General features: G+C 50.3%; 1 protein-coding gene across 1 annotated transcript; it reads left to right on the plus strand.

The window, feature by feature from the left end:
• Positions 1-909: 909 nt before the first annotated feature.
• SASH3 (SAM and SH3 domain containing 3) lies at positions 910-18629 on the plus strand. Its single transcript, XM_044682538.1, has 8 exons — positions 910-1054; positions 11609-11704; positions 13946-14092; positions 14906-15047; positions 15474-15640; positions 16020-16232; positions 16851-17001; positions 17263-18629. The coding sequence occupies exons 1-8, from the start codon at positions 998-1000 to the stop codon at positions 17460-17462; spliced, it is 1173 nt and encodes a 390-aa protein (XP_044538473.1). The 5' UTR covers positions 910-997; the 3' UTR covers positions 17463-18629.
• Positions 18630-20238: the final 1609 nt, after the last annotated feature.

Raw genomic sequence — 20238 nt, forward strand, 5'->3', positions numbered from 1 at the left:
TCCAGAAACAACTCTAAAGCATCTACTGGGTACAGAGCCTTGTGCTGGGCAACCAATGAGGGAGATACACCGTGAAGTTAAGACACAGTCCCTGCCCTCAGGGAGCCTAGAGTCTGATAGGCATTTTTCTGGGTTCTTAGGGCCAATAAACTCACCACCCAACAACCCTGTGGGGTAGGCAATCCAAGTATCATTCCAATATTCTTGATGAGAGAGGGGCAGTCATTGGCCCAAGGCCACACAGAAAGGAAGTGGCAGAACCAAGACTCAGGCCCAGGTCTTCAGCGCCATATTGGTCTGCTTATGCTAGGGTTAACACTTCTGCCCTTTCCCTAAGTCTGTGGCCACAAATGGTTGGGAAAGAAGCCCAGTGCCACATCAGGGAGAAAAGGAAGCTTAGAGGGTCAGAGCTAGAAATGATCTTAGAGATCATCTAGTCCAACCCTTGCCCAAGGCCTCACAACCAGGAAGTGGCAGAGTCAGGATTCAGACAACCTGGGATTCGGTACAAGGAGAATCATCCTCACTTGCAGAGAACTAAAAGCTTTGTAAGTGGGGTGATGGAACTAGTAATGGCGGCCAGCCAAGGGCACTACATCCTCCTGGTTTCTGACTCTCAAAAGTGGACCATGAAGGAAGGCTCAGGATGCTGAGGAGGCTACCAACTTCCTAGGAGGCAGAGGGAGGGCTTGGGGGCTGGAGGCTGGAGGCGCAGGCAGGACTGGGACTTTTCTCTGCTCGTTCAACCCCAAAGTTAACTTCAGTCGAGTCTCTGGAGACTGAAGCGGGACTTCCTTCCTCCCCAGGGGCTGCGATTGCTGTAAGAACAGGTCACGTGGTTGAGTTTCCTGCTCGCCTGCCACCCGCCCGCTGGGTGTCTGAGACCCAGAGTCCATAGTAGCCGGAGGGCTCACTCCATGCTGTGCCCACTGGGCAGGACTGTGGAGGCTGAGCACCTGGAGGACAGGAGGCAGACTCCCACTCAGAGCAAGGAACCATGCTGCGCCGTAAACCCTCCAACGCCAGTGAGAAGGAACCCACCCAGAAGAAGAAGGTGAGGAACAACACTGTAGCTTGATTCCTGTAGTCCCTACTGACCCAGATGAGTAGAAAGGGCCAGAGGGCATTCAGTGCTTGGGGTCAAGGGGTCAGGTAGAAAGGGCCTACTAGAATCTTTACAGAGCACTTAGGGTTCTGGTATAGACACTTAGAACCCTAGAAGAAAAACCTAGAACTCTGGAACCAACTCTTAAAAGAGAATCTCTGAAGCCTCAAATCAACTCTTAGAACAGAGAAAAGGAACCTAGAATTCTGGGATAGACTCAGAATCCTTAAAGAGAATGTTGGAATTCCAGACCAAATGTTTAGAATCTTAGACAAGAAGCCCAGAATTCTGAAGTAGCCAATTAGAACCTTAGAAAAGAATCCCAGAATTCTAGAATAAGCCTCTGAGCCCAGCAAGAAAAAGATTTTAATTCTGGAATCGATTTTGAGAGTTCTAGAAGAAATCCCTTGTGTTCTAGCTTTTAATCCTAGGGTTTTGTCTCGTCCTACTGCCTTTGCCACCTGGGTACTCCCATAGTTTATTCTTCAGCTTGGCCTCGCTGGGACTGTCTTATCCCAAATGTCCAGGGACTAGATACCTTTCCTAACAGTGCCCCTTCCCCTCCTATCTGAGCCCACCTACTTGGAGCACATTCCATTGGAAGATGCCATGGTCCTCCAAGGGTACTCACTTCCCTCTGCCTCCAGCACACACACACACACACACAGAAACACACGTCTCTACTCCATTTGACCCTCTACTCCATCTCAACTCCCAGGCCCCCTGAAGATAGGATGAGCCTTCTTGGGGTAAAGAGATAGAGAAAAGGGGATCAAAGGGGTTTGAAACTTCTATGGGATGCTGAGTACCAGGAAGTTTAAGGATCCATTACAAGAGTTGCTCTTCGAGGGCAGGCACTGGGTTGAACAGGCTCCCTTTCTTTGTAGCCCCAGGGCTTCATACAGGGCCTGGAAAATAGTTGGGGCCTACTAAATGTTTGTTGGCTGATTGATGGGAATGAGTTTGAGAGGGACGGCAAATGAGATTCAGAGAGTTGGGAGAGATATTTGGGAGTGAGTGTGTGTGTGTGTGTGTGTGTGTGTGTGTGTGTGTGTGTGTGTGACAAGGTGAGAGGAGGAGTGGGGATTTTGAAGGCCAGGAAAAGGAGTGTCTGTCTTAGATAGCTTAGACATTCATCTTCCTGAAGGCAGAAGCCTGGCCCAGATGATCTATTTGTGGAACCGCAGGAGTTTCAGTGTAAAAAGAGCTCTCATAAGTCTTTTAACCCAACCTCTTCATTTTACAGAGAAGGAAACTGAGATCCTGAGAGTAGAGGAGACTTTACATCACGAAATGGCAGAGCAGGAAAAGATCATCTAGTCAAACCTGCTCTTTTTACAAGAAGAAACTGATAAGTCAGCTAGGTGGCACAATGGATAGAGTGTCAAGCCTGAGGACAAAACTGGTCCAGAAACTTCCTAGCTGTGTGATCCTGGGCAAGTCACTTAACCCCATTTGCCTAGCCCTTACCCTTCTGTCTTAGTTGTTACTTAGTTGTTACTAAGCTAGAAAGTAAGGGTTTAAAAAAAGAAACTGAGGCCTAGAGAGGGAAAGGAACTTCATAGAACATCAACATTAGAAGGGGCCTCAGAATCCAGGTAGTCCAATTCTCCCATTTTATAGAGTAGAAAACTGAGGTCCAGAGGGGGAAAGGCCTGATCTGAGGTCACTCGGCTCTATCATTGAAGGTTAGAGTCTCAGATTTTGTTATAAAATAATCGGGGACTTCCTGATCATATTCTTTGATCTTATCCTAGAATTCAAGGTTTCCATGCCCACATTTTTTGCCAGTTCTAGAATCTTCCGCAGCTTGATTCTCAGGCCAATCCAATTCTAAGAGAGAACTGGAGTCCTCATTGAGAGCTGGTTAAGATCATAAGGCAGCAGAGAGGCTATGATGGTGACTGGGGCCACCTGCTCCTGATTACTGGGGTGTGAATCCTGCTTGGGGTGTATGTGTATGTGTGTGTGTGTGTGTGTGTGTGTGTGTGTGTGTGTGTGTGTGTGTGTATGTTAGGGAAGGTAGTGGTCCTCGGGTAGATGAGACGGGGTGGCTACCGTTTTCCGGCCTGTACACTTGTCATTGAACAGCATTTCTTTCTTTCTCTGAGGTTCTACCACACCGGATGGCAAGGGGGGTGAGGGGGACTTCATATTCTCATCCAAGCTCTCCCAGGTGCTAGACCCAGAAGAGCTGTCATTGGCTGCCTCTCCCTCTGAAGCCACCACTTCCCCTAGATCACTCCCCTGGGGTGAGGAGAAGCTGAGACCGCCCCAGTCACACCTGGGCCTGGCCCCCAACCATGAGGACAAAGGGTGGGAAAAGGTGCTAACTGGGGGCAGTCAAGGTTTCCCTCACCACTAGCTTTACACATATCAGTGCTTTGAGCCCTCACTCCAGCCCTGAAGTCAGGCAGTCAGGCAGGGAAGGTAGGGTGCTGTAGCCCTGTTCTAAAGATGACAAAAACTGAGGCTCGGAGAGGTGGAGGGATCATAAAAAGGAGAAAAATCGTAGAAACAGAATGTCTGAGTTCTTCGAATGACATCTGTACAGGGGCCTTAGAGATCATCTGGTATAAGTCTCATTTTTGAGATGAGGAAAAAGAGACAAGGGAAAGGAAGTGACATGGTCATGGTGCCACAGTCAGGAAGTAGCAGAGTTGGAACTGGAACCTAGGCCCTCTGATGCCGAGACCTGAGCTCTCTCTCCATTGTAGCACATGATCAGTTCATGAAGTCTCTGTGCACAGAGGACTCCTGGCTCCCTACCTTAGCCTCCAGGGCTCTGTCTCTACATTGACTGATCAATCAGAGCCCACTCCAAACTGGGTCATTGCTGCTGGGGCCTCTTTGCTTCCACCATCCCTCCTCCTTCCTTGCCTCCTACCCAGACAACTCTCCCAAGAAAGAAAGGCCATGATGGGCTTAGGAGACCAGAGGCCTGCCTTTCCAGGCCCGCTTTTGCCCTGGCTTGCTCTGTGACTTTAGGTAAGTCACTTCCTTTTTCTGGGCCTCTGTTCCTTCTGAGGAAAAGGGTAGAGCGAAGAATGATGGATGGGCATGTGCTTGTCCAAAGGCATGCTAGTGTGGAACCCTGTAGGGGGGCAGAAACCTGGGTATTCTTGGTGCCCTTTGGAAGCCCACCCCACCCTAGATCTCTGGGGCCTTAGGCCTCTCAGAGCTGGCATTGGCCGGGAGCACCAGACTCATCCTTCTACCATCTTTCCATCAAGGAGAATGGAAGGACGGGGTTCACTCGGGAGGATGAACCTGGGCTGCTCTGGAAAGTTTTTTCTTGTTGGTTTGGGTCCTGGCTGGTGATTTCTCATTGTGGAGAATTCCCCAGTGCAGAAACTGCCTCCTCCCGGGCCCAGTAGCAGCTCCTCTTCAACTTAGTAAGGCAGAAGGTAGGTTGGCATGGTAGGAGATGAGGCAGCTAGCCCAGAGTGGCATACCTAGTACATGGCACAGCTCTTCCCAACCCCCAGGCCAGCCCCTACCCACATGGCACAAAGTCAAACAAGAATCTGAAGGGATCTATCTGTGTATGCAGAGGGAACTCAGTAACCAATCTGGATTTTTAAAGAGTAGCTGGAGAAGATGGAGGCAAGGGCAGGTAGCAGAGGCTGGACAAGAACATGGCATGGTCCTATAAGTTGGCATCCAGAGGCCTGAAGGTCAGAATCACCCAAGGCTGGCTGCTAACGCTCAAGACAGCAAAAAAGGGGGCAGCAAGGGCTGCATCCTGGGAAATGAGAGGCCAGATGGGACCACTGCTCAAAGTGGATGGGTGTCCCTCCCCTCACTCCCAATAACCAACCTGGTGCCAAATCAGATCATTTCTGTGTCCACAGTGTCTCCTTCTTTCCATCCCCACAACTGCCTCCCTAGCTCGGGCCCCCATCTCCTCTCACCTAGATTATTACAACAGTCTCTGCTTCAAGACTCCCCAGCTCCAATCCATCCTCTACATAGCTGCTGGGGTGATTTTCATAAAGCACTGGTCTGACCGTGTCACCTCCCTACTCAATAATCAATGGCTCCCTATTACCTCGATCAAATATTAACTCTTCTGTTGATCATTTAAAGCTCTTTACAACTCATCTCCTTCCTTTCCAATCTTCTTATCTTACTCCCCTCTACACTCTACTGTCCAGACATTTTGGCCTACTTGCCCTTCTGCACGCACTTACATCCCTTCTCCCACTGGCCATCACCCACACCAGAAATGCTCTCCTTTCTCACTTCCATCTCTTAGAATCCCTGGCTTCCTTTGAGACTTATCTCAAAGACTACCTTCTTTTTTTAAAAAACCCTTACTTTCTGTCTTAGTAAAACCTCTAAGAGAGAGGGGCAAAGGCTAGGCAAACAGGGTTAGGTGACTTGCTCAGGGTGACGCAGCTATGACGTGTCTGAGGCCAGATTTGAACCTAGGACCTCCCATCTGTAGGCCTGGCTCTCTAACTAGCATGCTACCTAGCTGCCCCTCAAAGACTACCTCTTTCCACATCTTATAAGTACCCAGTTTCGTACATAGAAATATCTAGATATCTAGATATGTATATGTGTGTCTATCTCTATGTTGTCTCCTCCCCCTTCCCTCACATCCCCAGAGCTTCTCAAAGCTGGCGCCACATAGGGAGTATTTAATGGATGCTCACAGATCAAATGATTGCTCCTTTGACCCCATGAGAGTCAGGAAGGTTTCCAAGGCAGCAGAAGCAAAACCAGTGAGGATGGTCCAAAGTGAGACACGGGCATACATGCCCAGCTGAGGCTTCCCGAGGACAATTTTAGACCACTTAAAGAAGAAATAGGACATGGGTTGGCAGAGAGGAGGCTGAGGGGACTGGGGCTCCATCCAGAGTTGGGACCAAGTGAGGCACCAAGTGAGGGACCAAGAGCTCCTGGAAGGCTAGCCCAGCTCTGCCGCCACTTACTAATGTCATGACCGTGGCCAAGTCACTTCTCTTCAGTAGCTGAGAGAGGGGGTTGAACTCTGAGCTCTTTTCTGAAAGTGATGAAGATCTAGAAAGTGCTGAGCACAAAGAGGGAAGGACTGGGTGCTTTGGGGTGACAGGGAGGAGAATGGAGAAAGAATGATAGAGAGATCGTTCAGGAGGACTTCATAAATGATGGCGGTAGTGGGAGGGGGGACTCCGAAGGGTAGGAGGAGGCTGCCTGGCAAGCTTAGCTCAGAAGCAATGCTCCTAGACTCTCCATCCCCACCTCACCACTCAACTGGTTCTATTATCAACAATGGCTCATTAATAGCTAGATCTGAGGACTTTTTCTCTCCTCTTGGAGTTAGGAAGAACTGAGTTAAAACCTGCCACAGAAACTAGCTGTGTCAAGTCAGTTGACCTCTATCTACCTCAATTTCCTCATCTGCAGAATGAAAATAACCAGAGCCCCCACCTCTCAGAGATGTTGCAAGGCTCAAAGGAGACCATAGTTTTGTTTTGTTTTTTAACCCCTTACCTTCTGTCTTAGAATCAATACTATGTATTGGCTCCAAGGCAGAAGAGAGGTAAAGGCTAGGCAATGGGGGTCAAGTGACTTGCCCAGGGTCACACAGCTGGGAAGTATCTGAGACCAGATTTGAACCCAGGCCCTCCCATCTCTAGACCTGAAAGGAGACCATAGTTTTAAAGTACTTTACAAGCCTTAAAATGCTAGAGAAATTCTGGCTGTTACCATTATTATTATTAAGTTAACCTCACAGAGGATTTCCTTGACCTCTTCCAGACTGGCTGGGCCAGAGACCTAGGTCAGAGAGACCATAGTGCCAAGATCATACTGGCATCTTTGTCCCTCTGACTTGGAAAGAGGAGCAAGAGACTGAGCCCTTGCTCTGAAGATGGCCCAACCTTGGAGCCCTAGAGGGGGATGAAGCTTCCCAAATCCCACTTCCCATGGACAGAGAGTGGGGGGCCCATCTACTGCCCTGGCCTTGGTGTCTGACCTATGTCATGGGTACCTCTGTCTGGGAACCAGTTTGTTCCTGTCCCCCTCCCCTGAATCCTGCTATGAACCCTCTCCCCAAAGCCCCAGGAGACAGTAGATTAATGACAGGAAGAGGTAGAGGGAAAGGGAAGCCATTAGAGGCCTAAGCTGGGAGGTGAGGTTACCAGTCACCCAACAAAGGCCGATGCTGGCTCCCTGCCATCTCTCTAGCCCACTCAGCAGGTTCTCAGCACTGCTGGACAGGGCTCCCAGAGGGCAGGGGGAGGTTGGTGAGACCACAATAGGCCCCATCTACCTATAAATAGCAACTCTTCCATTCAGGCAGCTCAGGCCCTCCTGAGGGACTCCAGTCATCCGGACCCCCCTGCTTCCCCTCTTCTCCCTACCCTGTTCTCAGGCAGCCTCCTTCTTGACCTCTCCCCAGCCTTCGGTGCTCTTGGCTCTTCCTCCTGAATATTCCCTCCTCTCTGGACACTCAGGGCAATGGCCTCTCCTGGTTTCCCTCCTTCTCTCTTCCCTTGGCTGCCTACCCATCTACATCAGGCCTCTTATGTTGAGGTGTCTTTGAAGGCTCCACTCTCTTCCCTTAGTGATCTCATTAGCTCCCCAGTGTCTAATACAGGTTTGTTTGTTTGTTTGTTTGTTGTTTGTTTCTTTGTTTGTTTGTTTGTTTGAAATCCTCACCTTCTGTCTTGGAATACTGTGTATTGGCTCCAAGGCAGAAGAGTGGTAAGGGTAGGCAATGGGGGTCAAGTGACTTGCCCAAGGTCATACAGCTGGGAAGTGTCTGAGGCCAGATTTGAACCTAGGACCTCCCATCTCTAGGTCTGGCTCTCAATCCACTGAGCTACCCAGCTGCCCCCTAATACAGGTTTTTAATGTTGAAGATTCTTGAATTGAAATGTCAAGTCCTGACCTCTTTTCTCTTTTCTAGTCTTGTATTTCCAATTGTCTGCTAGAAATCTCTATCTGAATATCCCTTGAGGGAAGGGAAGGGAACAAGCTTTTATATGTACCCACTAGGTGCCAGGTACTGTGCTGAGTGCTTTACAAATATAATCATAACAACTCTGGGAGGTAGGGACTATTATTGTGCCCATTTTAGTTAAGAAAACTTAGGCTGGTAGAGATTAAGTGACTTGCCCAGGGTCACACAACTAGGAAGTGACCAAGGCTAGATTTGAACTCTGGTCTTCCTGACTTCAGACCCAACACACTATCCACTTTCCCACTGAGCATCTCACACTCAATATGTCCAAAAGAGAACTCATTATTCTTTTTTTTTTAATTCACTTTTAGAATTTAGAATATTTTTCCATGGTTACATGATCCATGACCCCCCCCCCCCCGCTCTTCCCTCCCCACTCCCTGAGCTCACAAGCAGTCCCACTGGGTTATCCATGTATCATTGTTCAAAACCTATTTCCATGTTATTCATATTTGCAGTAGAGTGATCCTTTAACATCAAAACTCCAATCACATACTCATCGACCCATGTGATCAATCATATCTTTTTCTTCTGTGTTTCTGCTCCCACTGTTCTTTCTCCAGGTGTGGAGAGCATCTTTCTCCTAAGTCCCTCAGAGTTGTCCTGGATCAGTGCATTGCTGCTAGTACAGAAGCCCATTACATTCGATTTTACCATAGTATATCAGTCTCTGTGTACAGTGTTCTTCTGGCTCTGCTCCTTTCACCCTGCATTCATTCCTGGAGGTCTTTCCAGTTCACATGGAGTTCCTCCAGTTTATTATTCTTGCCCCCACCCGTACCCTCCCCTCCCGCTCACTTCCCTAACTCTCTCCACACCCTCATCTTTCTGGTTACCTAGGTTTGAAATCAGAGCCTCACCTTCAATTCCTCACTCTCTCTCTATCCCCTTCCCATCATACAATCAGTGACCAAGTCTTCTCAATTCCACCTCCACACGTTCCCCATCTTTCCCCATCTCTCCCTAATTCCAGACATTGTCACATTGGGCCTGAACCATTGCAACAGCCTCCCCGGTTGTCCCTCTGAATCTGGCATTTCCCTTCTGCAATCCATCCTTCAGATCTCTGGCCTTGCCTCCCCAACCCCAATGAAGAAGCTTCAATGGCTTCCTTTAGCCTCTAAGAGAGAAGAGAAGACAAGAACCTCCTCTTAGCACTGAAAGCCTTTCTCAAACTGACTCCAACCTGCCTTTGCAGGTCGATTACACCATCATCCCCCTCTCCACACGTGGGCACGTTCTTCATGACCTCATTGCTCACAGGGTTTTCTTGGCAAAGATACTGGAGTGGCCTGCCATTTCCTTCTTCAGTGGATTAAGGCAAAAAGAGTTGGAGTGACTTGCTCAGGGTCACACCACTAGTAAATGTCTGAGCCTGGATTTGAACTCAGATCTTCCTGACTCTGGGCCCAGTGGTTGATCCAGACCTAAGCCATCCAGCTGCTTGTAGGAAGTGTTTAACAAATGTTTGTTGATTGAATTGAATAGAAAGGAAAGATGGCTTCCATTTCTACATTTTGACCTACTAGCTGTGTGACCTTAGACAAGTCCCTTCTTTTGCTTTGGATCTCAGTTTCGTCTTCTCCAAAATGAGGGAGTAGGGCTGGATTCCAGTTCTGGGATTCTAGGACTCTACAGCATGATGAAGCCATTGAGGCAGCCACATCCTAATGATTTGAGAGAAGGACATGAAAATAGTAGGGAAGAGATGGGGGAAGAAAAGGAGCCATGAGTGGGCTCATTTCCAGTAGTATCGTTCATGATAATAGCTGCCATTTCCAGAACTCTGCCAGATTTTGCAGCGTGCCCTCCAGAGTCCACGGTCAGGCAAATAGCTTTAGGGTTTCCTTAGCAGTAGCACCCTGGGTCTGCTACAGCTTGGCTGAGCTTCGGACCTTGACCTTTAGCACAATTAGAAGACCCCTCCCCTCCTGACTAACCACCAGGCTTTCTTTGTGGGATGCTCACTCACAAGTGGCAATAACCATGATGGCAGGCCCTACCATGTCAGGATGGGTGAGCTCCTTTATCCTCTACCTTCCTCTGCCTCCCCAGCTTCCTTACCTAGGCTAGGGGTGGGGGTCTCAGGCCTTCACTGTCCCTCTCTGGGGTCTCAAATCTCTCCCTCTCTGATCTCTGGATCCTGGTTTCCCATCTTAACTGGTTATGATAAACATGCATCCCAATAGAGTGAAAAGAGCTAAATCTGGGTCTGACGTTTAAACAGGTTGTGACTTGAAGTGAATTCTAATCTGACTTCAGATTGGCACCTCAGTTTCCCTCTCTGTCAGATGGAAGCGATAATACTGTCCCAGGGTTGTTAGGTAGGAAGGGCTTTGGAAACCCCAACTTGCCAAAGAAATGAGAACTCCCACTGCAGTAAGAGGCCTTCTTTGTGTTGTGTCTATTCCCAATGTGCCTTGTCTTAAACCCTCCCTAACTTAGCTCAAGGTCAATTTGTTTTGCTTAGCATTGAATAGGGGCCAGTAGGTGCTGCTGCAGTGGATAGAGTACCACACTTGGAGTCAGGAAGACCTGAGTTCAAATCCTGCCTCAGATACATCCTAGTCATATGATTCTATCAAGTCACTTAACTCCCATTTGCCTCAGTCCCTCATCTGCAAAATGGGGACACCCTGGAGAAGGAAATGGCAAATCATTCCAGTATCTTTGCCAAGAGAAGTCCATGAGATCACATAGAGTTAGACACAACAGAACAACTACCACTAAGTAATCTATATGTGCACGCTCCCAGTAATGAATGGACAAGCTTTCACCAAATGCTTACTTACTCTGTGACAGGTACGATACTAAGAATCAGAAAAGCAAAGAAAAAGCAAAAATGATCCTTGCCTTCATGGAGCTTACATTCTAATGGGGGGGTGGGAAGTAGGCCCCAAGAGTCTGTTTTCTAGGCCAATGAGTCTTCTCTCTCTCTCTCTCTCTCTCTTCTTGGCTGTCTGAAAAGGGAAGTGGAAAGAGCTGGCTTGTTTATAGTTTGGTTGGTGAGGCCCCTGGCTCACTGCCAGCAGGACCCACACAATGTTATTTCTTGGTGTCATAGTTGACAGAGGGCTATACTTGGAGTCAGGAAGAACAGAGTTCAAATTCTGTTTCAGACACTTATGCTCCCTGTGACTCTGGGCAAATCATTTTAGATTAAACCCTTTGTCAGCCTCAGTTTTCTCCTCTGTAAAAAGGGAGTAAAAACAGTCCCCATCTCCAAGGGTTGTTAAGAGAATCAAATGAGATAATCCGCATAAAACATTCTGCAAACCTTGAATTTGATCACCGCTCACAGCTTCCCAGACGTTGAGGTCAGCCAAGTTTGTAGCTTAGTCTGTGGCCAGGGCGGTGCTCAATCCAGGCCTGGGTCTGAGGCTGAGGAGCAGAAAGAGGACCTCTGGCCTGCAGGGGAATCAGACTCCTGGCATCATTAGGATTCAGCTCTCCAAACTGAGCTGGCTGGCTACAAAGTTGGCCTGCTAAGTTTTGTAGTGCCCCAAAGAAGCTTCCATGGTGACCTTGACTCTCTTGCTTTCATCCAGCTTTCCCTACAACGATCCAGCAGCTTCAAGGACTTTGCCAAGTCGAAGCCCAGTTCTCCGGTAGTAAGTGAGAAGGAATTTAATCTCGAGGACAATGTGAGTATGGAGCTGAGCAGGGAAGGGACAGGCCAAGGCTAGCTGAGGGAGGGGGTTTTGGGGAGTGGGACCCCAAGATTGCTCTCTACCTCGAACCTGTGCAAGGTGACTTTTATTAACACTTTTCTGGCACAAATAACCAATCAACAAACATTTGTCGATCATGTGCTCTATGTCTGGAAGAGGCAGTATAACAAAAGAGGTAGAGAGCTGACCCAAGAGCCAAGAAAACCTGGGTTTACATTCTGCCTCAAACATTTAGTTGACTGGATGACTCTGAGCAAGTCACTTACCTCCCCAATGTCTTATGCATTTCTTTATTTTTTTAATAAACCCCTTACCTTCTGTCTTAGAATCAATTCCATGTATTGGTTCTAAGGCAGAAGAGGAGTATGGGCTGGGCAATGCGGGTCAAGTGACTTGCCCAGGGTCACACAGCTGGGAAGTGTCTGAGGCTGGATTTGAACCTAGGACCTCCCATCTCTAGGTCTGGCTCTCAATCCACTGAGCTACCCAGCTGCCCCTCTGTTTTATGCATTTCTTGAAGATTATAAATTACAGAGAAGGTGCTATCCTACATTGGTAGAGGGAATTTTGTCATATGGAAGTTCTCTATATCAATAACATCACAAGGTCAATCCCTACCTTATGAGTCAGTCACCAAAATACAAAGACAAAAATGAAACAATCCCTAACCTTGGTAGGCTTACATTCTATTCTTTTTTTTTAATACCTTTGCCAGGGGCCGCTAGGAAGCTCAGAGAGCCAGGCCTCGAGACGGGAGGTCCTGGGTTCAAATGTGGCCTCAGACACTTCCCAGCTGTGTGACCCTGGGCAAGTCACTTGACCCCCATTGCCTAGCCCTTACCACTCTTCTGCCCTGGAACCAATACACGGCACTGATTCTAAGATGGAAGGGAAGATCTTTAAAAAAATACCCTTTGCTGTGCCCCTCACACTATTCCTAAACTAGCAATTCTGGAAGCTACCTTCTTTTTTGTTCATAAAATCAACCAGATGCCTTCCACAGAGAAGAGGACATGGGTGCCCATAGCTAGGTGGCCTCTGACATCCCATCGAACCCTACGTCCACCCTACTTCTTACCAACCTTACTCCCTTTGATTCTTTTGTTGCTATTTCTCCAAGGCCTTCCCATCAGCTACCCTCCTCCCTTCCTCCATCCCAGCCACACTTAGGAATGTTTCAACATACATTTCCCAGGCACCTCATATCTGCAGGGCCTAACAGCAGCAGGTACATGAGGAGACACGAAACTACAGGGTTCCTGCCTTCATGGAGCCCACAGTCCAATGGGGATGAGACAGCAACACTCCTTGCTGTGATGCCCATCACTTCACAGGAAAGCCATTAGAGATCAAACCAAACACTGCCTAAAGTGGCACTGGGGTGGTTGTCACTGATAAGGGATCTTGGAGGGCTTCCTGGAGGAGGTGACACTGGAACTAGGCTTTAAAGGCTGGTTTAGAATTAACCAGAAGAAGAGGGGAAGGAGGGACATTCCAGGCATGACAAACAACGGAGTCAAAGGGAGACAGTCTAAGAGCATGGGATGATGGAGTCTGGGTGTGAGGGGAGGGGAGAGAGACATCTAGTTTGGCCAGACAGTAGAGTGCAAAAAAGGGCATAATGTTAAAGTCCTGGAAAAGCAGGGCTGGGTCAGGTTGGGGAAGGCCTTGAATTTAGGGGGTCATGAGAGCCACTGAAGATTTCTGAACAAGGGACTAACATGACTTTGGCTCTGAAGGACTGATCCGAGAGGGGAGAAAGGAAGGATGTGAAAGCCTGTTAGGAAACTCGCCCTGGTCAGTGAGCCTGGGTAAGGGAGGTAAGGTAAGGTAAGATCGAAGAGATGGAAGAGAAGGCACTTGGGGTTGATGGGAAATTACAAGAGGGGGAGGTCAGAGACAACCCCAATGTGGAGAATGTGAGAACATGAGAGAGTAAGTGGTATTACCTCTATAGGAACAGATTTAGGGGGACAGAGAATGACTGTGATGTTCTTTACACACACACACACACACACACACACACACTGTCTCTGTCTGTCTGTCTCTCTCCCAGGCTGCTGAGCTCAGACTTGAGGGAGGAATATAACACCACCTGGCAGAGATGGGACAAAGCCAAGGGCACATTTGGGGCCCAGAGGTGGTAATGGAAGACAGGGTTAGAAAGGACTCCTGAGGCCTTGGGCCTCAAAGCTCTATCATCTCTCCTCCTAGATCCCAGAGGATGACACCGGAGGCCCCATCACAGAGGATGCTGGGAGGAGTGCAAAGAAGCTGGGCAAGAAGTGGAGGGCAGTGATTTCCCGTACCATGAACCGGAAGATGGGCAAGACAATGGTGAAGGCCCTGTCAGAGGGAATGGTGAGGCATAGGCAGAAGAAATAGGGCGGTGCCTATGCTAAAGGCAAAAGAAAGGCCATCCCATTGGAGAAAAGAGCACTGGATGCCAGATCCAGCTCGGGCTCTTACAACCCATGTGACCCTGGACAAGTAATTTCTCTTCTCTAGGCCTGAGGTTCCTCCCTGGTAAGATGATGGGCTTGGACAAGGTGGGCCCTAAGCTCCCTTACAGCTCTGAATGCTCTGCCACTAAGATCCTAGGGAAGGTGAGGTGTGGGCCTGAGGAGGGAGGGCCAGCCAAGGAAATGGTAAAGTTCCTTCTGGAGCTAGTGCCGCCCCAGAGGGAGGGCATCCAAGGAGTGAGGGCTGGGGAACCAGGGCAGTCACTTGAGATTCTGTGACCATCTCTTCTCTAATAAAGACTCCTTGAAGGTTAGAGCTCCAAAAGACTCCAGACCCTCATCAGTCAGGCAATCTGTTTCAGCCTTCCCCTTTTTCCTCTCTGAAATGGGAATGGTCACTTCTTCACTTCCTGTGGAAAGCAAGGGAAGTGCTTCATTCCCTGCAAAGTGTTGGGGTGGGGCGGCATGGTTCCATCATGAGCCTGGAAATGTCTCAACATCTTCCCATCATGAAAAGACTGATTGGACTGAGGCTGCAACCCTCGTGGTCTTGAAGAGACAGACCAGCAATGCCCACCCTTATTGGCCAGCCTCTGCTCAATCTCCCCAGAGAAGTGTTCTGTCCAGTGTCACACAGCTCCTAGACCCCTCCCCCCCCAGCTAGGGGTCTCCCCATTCTAAAGCGGGGGGGCCTCTCCTCATTGACCCTCAGGGTGATCCCTTGGAAGAAGGTTCAGCCTCCCCAACCTCACCAGACTGCCCCCTAGAGGGCTTGGCTTCAGAGGTGATGCCCTTGGCCTTTACTGAACAGGAAGATGGTGGCCACCTAGCCCTGAGCCGCCAAACATCCACGAGTGAGTAACAGCAGCCTGCTGGGGAGTGGATGGAAGTAGAGTCTGGGGAAACGCTGGGGAGGGCAAGGGTTCCTGGGAGTGACAAGGCCCTTCTCTCCTGGAGTGGGAGGAGGAGTAGGCCAGTGGTTGCCACAAGGGAAGGAGGCTTTGGAAAGAGATTTGGGTCACTCTTCTACTTCCCACTCCCTTTATCCAGGAAAGAGGAGATCCCCTACAGTGCCCACCAGTCAGAAGGAGGCATTTGATGAGTGGGAACCTCCCCTTTTAGAGTGGGGCCTGCCTCCCCCCAAACAGAGGTTCTCTATTCAACTGCCATAGGGCCCCTTTCCCCCTGACCCCCAACAAAAGTCTGTGCTAGACGCCAGACTGAGCCAGGGACAAAGGTAAAGACCCCTCCCCCTCACCCATTGTCCATCCCCCCCACAGGCAGCGAGCTGGGCAGCCCAGGCCCTGGCACTGTGGGCTGCGGGCAGACCAGCCTGAGGGTGGAGGAGCTGATGGCCCCGATGTACACAGGCCCCTTCTGTGGCAGGGCTCGGGTCCACACTGACTTCACTCCCAGCCCCTACGACAGGGACTCGCTGAAACTCCAGGTGAGGGTACCCCCATGGACCCTCCTGGGGAGGAGGAGAGAAGGACCTTGGGAAAGAGGTGTGGGTGGGGGAGGAGGGCAGAAGGAACAACAGTAGTCCTAGATAGATAGGGCAGGACTACACATGTTCATTTTGCAGCTGAGGCACAGAAAGGGGAAGGGGCTTATCCAAGGTCATAGTTACTATGTAGTAGTATCAGGACTAGAACCCAGAACTCATGACTCCTGAGGCCAACAAGGGACAGGATGGGCCAAAGCGGCAATGTCCTTCACCCTCTGAACTTCAGCTCTGAGGGGCTTGGGTGGTGAGCTCTTCCTCCCCTTTGGACCTCCAAGCTCAGGTGTCTTTCCACACACACTCCCTCCCTCTCACCTCCCAGAAGGGAGATGTGATCCAGATTGTGGAGAAGCCACCAGTGGGCACATGGCTTGGGCTGCTTAATGGCAAACTGGGCTCCTTCAAGTTCATCTATGTGGATGTACTGCCTGAGGAGGCCACGGGGCCTGCCCGGAGAGGCCGTCAACGTCCAAGCAAAGGCAAGAGGCCAAAACCCAAGACCCTGCACGAGCTGCTGGAACGCATTGGCCTGGAGGTCAGTGATTGAAGAGTGGGGAAGAAGGGTGCCGGGAATAGGCTTGTTCTGCTCCCCAAAGACCTGAGAACTGAAAGGGATCTCCAGGGCCAATAATAACAAGCCTTTGCTTGAATGTCTCCCTGGAAGGCTAATTCCCTCCTGCCCGAGGCAGCCCTGGCTATTTGGGGACAGCTCTAGGAGTGGGAACTTCTTCCTTCCGTCCATCCCTTCAGAACTGAGTCTTAACCATTTCTGCCCAATACTCAGGGCCCTGCCTTAAATCCCTGGAGAAAGCTCTCAGGCCAGTCCTTCATCTGATTCACCCCATTATCCCAGCTCCGGGCCTCTCCCCAGCCTGGGACACTCCTAAATGGGTCACTTAAGGCTCCTTCAGATGACAAATTCAAGTCCTCTTTGACACTGATGCAGCCAGTCCAATTTGACTGACACGGGCACACACACAGACTACATGGAGGGGAGAATGCTGAGAGTTAGATGACCAATCTCAGAAAGGCCCAGAAGGAAAGAGTGACAGTGGGGTCAGGGAGGGTCCTGGGCTGAGAAGGGGAAATGACTTGTCCAAGGTCACACAGCTGGCACAAAGGTGAAATGCACCCTGCTATTTCTCCCTGCTAGGAACATACGTCTACCTTGTTACTCAATGGCTACCAGACGCTGGAAGACTTTAAGGAGCTTAAGGAAACGCACCTCAATGAGCTAAATATTGTGGATCCCCAGCATCGGGCCAAGCTGCTCACAGCCGCAGAGCTGCTGTTAGATTATGACAGTAAGTGGGGCGGGGCGGGGCCCGGCCCGCCAGTAGGCTACAAACGGGGGCTTTGCTAGGATCTGACCCTCTTTCTCTAGGTTCTAAGCTCCCTTCCAGCTCGGATATTCTCTGTTCCCTCGAAGCTCGAACGCTCTGTATTCCGCGTTCTGAGAGCTCTGGGGCCTGGGCCCCGGGACGGGTGACTGCGGAGCCCGGGAAGGGACGGGGACCAGGGGGGCTCAAGGCCTCACAGATCACCCCTCCTCGCCCCCTTCGCAGCTGGCAGCGAGGCGGAAGAAGGGCCCCATACGAGCCTGGACCCGGCTCCGGAGCACACGTTGGACTCCAAGGCCGATATTCCCCGAGACTCGGGTTGCTTCGAGGGCTCCGAAAGCGGGAGGGACGAAGGCGAGGTGCCAGCAGCAGAGGAGCAGCTGCGCGCCCTGTCTCTGGAGGCAGGGGTGGGGCCGGCGCCCTGAGGCCCCGCCCACGCCGGCCGGGCCACTCGGGCTCCCTCTGCGCCTGCGTAGCCCCGAGCTGCTGCTCTGGGACCGGCCTCCGGGGACTCGGTCCCGTAGTGGCCCCTTGGAAGGATGGAGAAGACTGATGCTGCCTCACGGCTCCCAAAGGCCCCCGGGCAGGCCGGCGGCTGACAACGGGGGCCCGCTCCGTGGGGAGCTGCCGTCCCTGACCTTTCCCCGCCCGACCCCGTCCTGGCCTCCGCGGTGGCAGACAGTGGTTCCCAAGCAGGCTAATTCTGTAGCTCGGTCCCCAGGAGCCAGCCCGGTGCGTGCCTTGGGGGGGCAACGAGGTGCAGTAGGGCCTCGGGTTTGGAATCGGGCCTCCATTCCAATAGCGGCTCTGCCATCGACTTGCTGTGTGCGCTTAGGGCAGCTGGTTCCGGTTCTGCTCCTCGGTCCAGGGAAGGGATTGGCTTAGGCCCTGGGTGATCTCCCCAAAGTTCCCCCTCCTTTGTGCTTGCTCCCTGTCAGTGCAGTTTCTGGCTATGGGTCCCACTTCTTCCGCTCCCCACCTTCCTGGCCATCCCTGAGCTGAGAAGCCCGTGTGCTAGAGGGAGCACACAGCCAAGGGCCCTCTGCTCTCTTTTTTCTTTCTTTCCTTCCAGGGGAGGACACTTTAACCTCCCCGTCTGTAGGGTTTAGGCATTTGCTATCCCTTCATTTTTTTGCCCTACAATTGGATGAAGTCTTCAGGCAGCCCCCTTCTCCCTAGCCTGGGAGTTAAGGTGAGAGAGATGTCAGCCTGTTTCTGGCGTCTCATTAACCAGAGGCAGGCCTAGAGGGAAGAATTCTGGGACCCACATGGGACACTCCAAGGAAATGGGGCATTGAACGCCATGCTGTAGGGAGAGAAGGGGTCCATCCTGGTTCAGATGTGAAGATTCCAGAAGGAACATGGATCAAGGAAGCCCCCAGAGCACCACCACTTCACAGAGGGCAAAGAGAAGCCTCCAGGGCAGCCATTCCCCAGCACCAGACTGCCTGGGTTCCCACAATGAATTTGGGCTTGTGAGACCCTGTCCCACAACCTAATCCTGGAGATTTTAGTGAAAGCTGGCTTGGAGAGGGGAGAGGGTGTCGTGGCAGGAAGGTTTAGGTTGCAATAAAGCATGTGGATAGAAACTATTCCGTTTCCAGTGCCCGTTCTCTTGGATTTGTGGCTAAACTCTGTTCATATAGGCTGCTGGCATAATGCCAGCATAACTGCAAAGTGTGCAACATGTCCCTCTCCTACATCCTCACCTTGAGATTTCCAGGGCCTCCGTAGCTACTCACCAAAATGGTATTGAAGCATACTGACAAGAACAGTGGGTCATGAGCCAGGAACCTACAGAAACCCCTGTGTTTCTGTCCCATCCCAAATGTCTCCATCATGTGGCTGCCACCAGCTCCCCTTATAAGCACAGAAGTTATAAAGCTCATAACAGGAGGCAGCTGTCAAAGAGAATGCTAGGCCTGGAGACAGGAAGACCTTAGACACTTACTGTGACCCTCCTGTGTCTGCCTCCGTATATTCATCTGCAAAACAAGGTAGGGAGGGATGCACTCAATGGATTCCAAAATCTCTTATGGCTCTAAATCTATGGTCCTTTAGCTTGACTCATGAGTTCATGGAAATGGGAGATGGCTATTCAACTAGTACCCCTCTCAGTAGGTAGATATCACAAGTTGCCACTTTCCATTGTTCTCTACAGCAATTTCTGAATCAATCCTTCCCCTGTTCCCAAAGGTAGTGATCACTTCCCTGCTGTCCCTTCTAATAGCTTCATTGCCCTAGAGCTGGAAGGGACCTCAGAGGCCATTTAGTCCAACCCTCTCAATTTACAAAGGAAATTGAGCCCAGAGAGGGGAAGTGACTTGCCATGATTTGCCTAAGGTTGCATAAACAATAATTGTCAGAGGTGGGATTTGAACTCATGTCCTCCAACTAGAGACAGTACTCTTTCCATGGAAATACTTGGTCTTCCAAAGCCTTGCTTTTTGGAGTCGTTCTTGCTAAACTCCTTCTCTTCTCCCAGCAGTTGAGCCCCATTTTTCTGACTTTACTCAGTGCCCTCCAAAGTTATGCCATTCTCTTCATCCTCCAGCAGATGGCATTTGTTGTCTTCCCAGGGGACCAGCTCTAGAACACTGACCCTATGGTAAAAATGTTTGCGTGTATTTACAGAGCTCCATGATTTATAAACCTTCATTATATCACAGCTCTCCACCTCACACAAAAGGGACAAGAGATACACTCTCCTCTTGTATCTCACAATTTCACTCTCTGATCTCTGGTCTAACCCCATGAAGGCTCAGGTCAAGTCATTAGCTTGTGGCTTCTCTCTCCTTACAGACGTGTCAGTGGCTCCCACTGGTCCAGGAGATGGTGAGAGTTCCCTACTCTTCCTAATTATCGGCTAGAAAAGGGAGGAAAACCAGAGATAGTGCCTCAAAGATGCCAAGGAAAGGCAAACTGGGAGTCCTTGCTTCATGATCCTATCTCCCAAGCCCCTTTCCTTGGTCAGTTTCCTTCAACATCTAAGTACCTAGGAGATGTGAGATCTGCCTTGCACTCATTGCAGGGGGATGCTCCCAATAAGCTTATAATCCAACAGTAATTGAAGGCATGGACGCACAAAATTATGACAGAAGAGTGAACTAAGAACAAAGAAATGGCCCAGGCAAAGGGCTGTAAAAAAGGTGAACAGTGAGCTACTACTTCTACTAGGGAGGCAAGATGGCTCAAGAATGA

This window comes from Gracilinanus agilis, chromosome X (genome assembly GCF_016433145.1).
Source record: "Gracilinanus agilis isolate LMUSP501 chromosome X, AgileGrace, whole genome shotgun sequence".
NCBI classification, from domain to species: Eukaryota; Metazoa; Chordata; class Mammalia; order Didelphimorphia; family Didelphidae; genus Gracilinanus; species Gracilinanus agilis.